The 5000-nt window shown below is 43.9% G+C and overlaps 1 protein-coding gene and 1 pseudogene across 2 annotated transcripts in view; one reads left to right on the top strand and one right to left on the bottom strand.

Annotated features, from left to right (window-relative positions):
* LOC307247496 (actin-binding protein WASF3) overlaps positions 1-3732 on the bottom strand; it is a gene marked incomplete at both ends in the record, with an annotated part of 23873 nt that extends 20141 nt beyond the window's left edge. The window contains 3 exon segments of the mRNA XM_080023649.1: positions 227-361; positions 3599-3671; positions 3673-3732. Coding sequence (XP_079879775.1) covers positions 227-361; positions 3599-3671; positions 3673-3732 — 268 coding nt within the window.
* The window catches only part of LOC307247463, a 442915-nt pseudogene that overhangs the window by 150741 nt on the left and 287174 nt on the right, over positions 1-5000 (top strand). The gene's annotated exons all lie outside the window — the stretch shown is intronic.

The raw sequence follows: 5000 nt of genomic DNA on the forward strand, positions 1-5000 counted from the left end.
AGAGGGGGAGAGAGAGAGAGAGGGAGGAGGGGAAGAGAGAGGGGGAGAGAGAGAGAGAGGGGGAGAGAGAGAGAGAGGGGGAGAGAGAGGGGGAGAGAGAGAGAGGGAGGAGGGGAAGAGAGAGGGGGAGAGAGAGAGAGAGAGAGGGGGGGGGAGAAAGAGGGGAAGAGAGAGGGGGGAGAGAGAGAGGGAGGAGGGGGAGAGAGGGGGGCGTGGCAGGTCCTACCTTCCTCCACGGTGGAGTCCAGCTGGGTGACCTTCACCGCCAGCAGATCCACCCTCTCCTGGAGGCTGCTCATCCTCAGGTAGAAGCTGTTGGCCTCGTTGAACAGTTCTCCAAAGATGTCCTCTGCATGGCGGCCTGCGGAGCCACAAGCAAAACACATGGCACAGGAAGTGCGAAGATAGATGTAACTATTATTTAATGAAATATAAATGTATGTAGGTATATTAAGTATTTTGTATTTATATTAAATATGTACGTATGTTTATTAAATGTTTTGTTTATTAAAACAATTCTCTATGTTTATTAAATATGTTGTATGTATATTTAATATGCATGTTTATTAAATAAAACTACTACATTACTAGTTAGTGGTATACTTAGAATAGTTAGTAGTATAATTACACTACTACTACATTACTAGTTAATATTATAGTTATACTACTACTACATTATTGTTAGTAGTATCATTACACAACTAATACATTACTAGTTAGTAGTATAGTTATACTACACACACACACACAGACACACACACACACCCACTGAGGCCCCCCAGCTGCTTGATGACGGGGTTAGGGTTATGGGTTATGGGTTATGGTTAGGGTAAGGGTGTGGTTAGGGTTAGGGTTATGAGTTAGCGTTAGGGTTATGGTTAGGGTTATGGTTAGGGTAAAGGTTAGGGTTATGAGTTAGGGTTAGGGTTAGGGATATGGTTAGGGTTAGGATGTGGGTTATGGTTAGGGTTAGGGATATGGTTAGGGTTAGGATGTGGGTTATGGTTAGAGTTATGGTTAGGGTTAGGGTTAGGGTTATGAGTTAGGGTTAGGGTTATGGTTAAGTTATGGTTAGGGTTATGGTTAGGGTTAGGGATATGGTTAGGGTTAGGATGTGGGTTATGGTTAGGGTTAGGGTTATGGGTTAGGGTTATGGCTATGATTAGGGTTATGGTTAGGGTAAAGGTTAGGGTTAGGGTTAGGATGTGGGTTAGGGTTAGGATGTGGGTTAGAGTTAGGGTTAGGGTTATGGTTAAGTTATGGTTAGGGTTATGGTTAGGGTTAGGGATATGGTTAGGGTTAGGATGTGGGTTATGGTTAGGGTTAGGGTTATGGTTAGGGTTATGGGTTAGGGTTATGGCTATGATTAGGGTTATGGTTAGGGTAAAGGTTAGGGTTAGGGTTAGGATGTGGGTTAGGGTTAGGATGTGGGTTATGGGTTATGGTTAGGGTTATGGTTCGGGTTAGGGTTATGGTTAGGGTTAGGATGTGGGTTATGGTTAGGGTTATAGGTTGGGGTTATGGTTAGGGTTATGGTTAGGGTTAGGTTGTGGGTTATGGTTAGGGTTATAGGTTGGGGTTATGGTTAGGGTTATGGTTATGGTTATGGTTATGGTTAGGATGTGGGTTATGGTTAGGGTTATGGTTAGGGTTAGGATGTGGGTTAGAATGTGGGTTATAGTTAGGGTTAGGGTTATGGTTAGGGTTATGGGTTATGGTTAGGGTTAGGATTAGGGTTATGGTTAGGGTTATGGTTAGGGATAGGATGTGGGTTAGGGTTAGGATGTGGGTTAGAGTTAGGGTTAGGGTTATGGTTAAGTTATGGGTTAGGGTTATGGCTATGATTAGGGTTATGGTTAGGGTAAAGGTTAGGGTTAGGGTTAGGATGTGGGTTAGGGTTAGGATGTGGGTTAGAGTTAGGGTTAGGGTTATGGTTAAGTTATGGTTAGGGTTATGGTTAGGGTTAGGGATATGGTTAGGGTTAGGATGTGGGTTATGGTTAGGGTTAGGGTTATGGTTAGGGTTATGGGTTAGGGTTATGGCTATGATTAGGGTTATGGTTAGGGTAAAGGTTAGGGTTAGGGTTAGGATGTGGGTTATGGGTTATGGTTAGGGTTATGGTTCGGGTTAGGGTTATGGTTAGGGTTAGGATGTGGGTTATGGTTAGGGTTATAGGTTGGGGTTATGGTTAGGGTTATGGTTATGGTTATGGTTATGGTTAGGATGTGGGTTATGGTTAGGGTTATGGTTAGGGTTAGGATGTGGGTTAGAATGTGGGTTATAGTTAGGGTTAGGGTTATGGTTAGGGTTATGGGTTATGGTTAGGGTTAGGATTAGGGTTATGGTTAGGGTTATGGTTAGGGTTATGGTTAGGGATAGGATGTGGGTTAGGGTTAGGATGTGGGTTAGAGTTAGGGTTAGGGTTATGGTTAAGTTATGGGTTAGGGTTATGGCTATGATTAGGGTTATGGTTAGGGTAAAGGTTAGGGTTAGGGTTAGGATGTGGGTTAGGGTTAGGATGTGGGTTAGAGTTAGGGTTAGGGTTATGGTTAAGTTATGGGTTAGGGTTATGGCTATGATTAGGGTTATGGTTAGGGTAAAGGTTAGGGTTATGAGTTAGGATGTGGGTTAGGGTTAGGATGTGGGTTAGAGTTAGGGTTAGGGTTATGGTTAAGTTATGGGTTAGGGTTATGGCTATGATTAGGGTTATGGTTAAGGTAAAGGTTAGGGTTAGGGTTAGGATGTGGGTTAGGGTTAGGATTATGGTTCGGGTTAGGGTTATGGTTAGGGTTAGGATGTGGGTTATGGTTAGGGTTATAGGTTGGGGTTATGGTTAGGGTTATGGTTATGGTTATGGTTATGGTTAGGATGTGGGTTATGGTTAGGGTTATGGTTAGGGTTAGGATGTGGGTTAGGATGTGGGTTATAGTTAGGGTTAGGGTTATGGTTAGGGTTATGGGTTATGGTTAGGGTTAGGATTAGGGTTAGGGTTAGGGTTATGGTTAGGGTTATGGTTAGGGTTATGGTTAGGGATAGGATGTGGGTTAGGGTTAGGATGTGGGTTATAGTTAGGGTTAGGGTTATGGTTAAGTTATGGGTTAGGGTTATGGCTATGATTAGGGTTATGGTTAGGGTAAAGGTTAGGGTTAGGGTTAGGATGTGGGTTAGGGTTAGGATGTGGGTTATGGGTTATGGTTAGGGTTATGGTTCGGTTAGGGTTATGGTTAGGATGTGGGTTATGGTTAGGGTTATAGGTTGGGGTTATGGTTAGGGTTATGGTTATGGTTATGGTTAGGATGTGGGTTATGGTTAGGGTTATGGTTAGGGTTAGGATGTGGGTTAGGGTTAGGATGTGGGTTATAGTTAGGGTTAGGGTTATGGTTAGGGTTATGGGTTAGGGTTATAGTTAGGGTTAGGGTTATGGTTAGGGTTAGGATTAGGGTTATGGTTAGGGTTATGGTTAGGGTTATAGTTAGGGTTAGGGTTATGGTTAGGGTTATGGGTTAGGGTTATAGTTAGGGTTAGGGTTATGGTTAGGGTTAAGATTAGGGTTATGGTTAGGGTTATGGTTAGGGTTAGGGTGAGGGCACACACTCACTGAGGCCCCCCAGCTGCTTGATGACGGCAGCCAGGGTGCTGTTGGTCACACACTCCAGCTCGCTGGTCACTCCCGTCGGGCACCGCGCCTCGGCACAGGTGACGCGGTTCGATGCTCCTCTTCACCAGCGGCATGGTGGCTCAACCTGCGGGGAGAGAGAGTCCTGGGTCACGGCCCGGCTTCCTGTTGCCAAGGTAACCAACCGCTGTTCTAACTTATGTCAGGTAAAATAATAATAATAATAATAATAAATAGAAATATGAAAATAAAATGATACTGATGACTTGTGTCCTGCCCTCCATCTATCATCACTCCATCTATCATCACTCCATCTATCATCACTCCATCTATCATCACTCCATCACTCCATCTATCATCACTCCATCACTCCATCTATCATCACTCCATCACTCCATCTATCATCACTCCATCTATCATGACTTCATCACTCCATCTGTCATCACTCCATCGCCCCATCTATCATCACTCCATCTATCATCACTCCATCTATCATCACTCCATCCATCATGACTTCATCTCTCCATCTGTCATCACTCCATCACCCCATCTATCATCACTCCATCTATCATCACTCCATCTATCATCACTCCATCCATCATGACTTCATCTCTCCATCTGTCATCACTCCATCACCCCATCTATCATCACTCCATCTATCATCACTCCATCTATCATCACTCCATCTATCATCACTCCATCCATCATGACTTCATCTCTCCATCTGTCATCACCCCATCTATCATCACTCCATCTATCATCACTCCATCACTCCATCTATCATCACTCCATCTATCATCACTCCATCACTCCATCTATCATCACTCCATCTATCATCACTCCATCACTCCATCTATCATCACTCCATCACTCCATCTATCATCACTCCATCTGTCATCACTCCATCACTCCATCTATCATCCATCACTCCATCTATCATCACTCATCACTCCATCTCTCATCACTCCATCACTCCATCTATCATCACTCCATCACTCCATCTATCATCACTCCATCTATCATCACTCCATCACTCCATCTATCATCACTCCATCTATCATCACTCCATCTGTCATCACTCCATCTATCATCACTCCATCTGTCATCACTCCATCACTCCATCTATCATCAATCATGACTTCATCTCTCCATCTATCATCACTCCATCACTCCATCTATCATCACTTCATCTATCATCACTCCACCTATCATCACTCCATCACTCCATCTATCATCACTTCATCACTCCATCTATCATGACTTCATCTCTCCATCTATCATCACTCCATCACTCCATCTATCATGACTCCATCTGTCATCACTCCATCTCTCCATCTATCATCACTCCATCACTCCATCTATCATCACTCCATCTATCATCACT

The sequence above is a fragment of the Zeus faber genome, assembly GCF_960531495.2.
Source record: "Zeus faber genome assembly, chromosome: 22".
In the NCBI taxonomy this organism is placed as follows: Eukaryota; Metazoa; Chordata; class Actinopteri; order Zeiformes; family Zeidae; genus Zeus; species Zeus faber.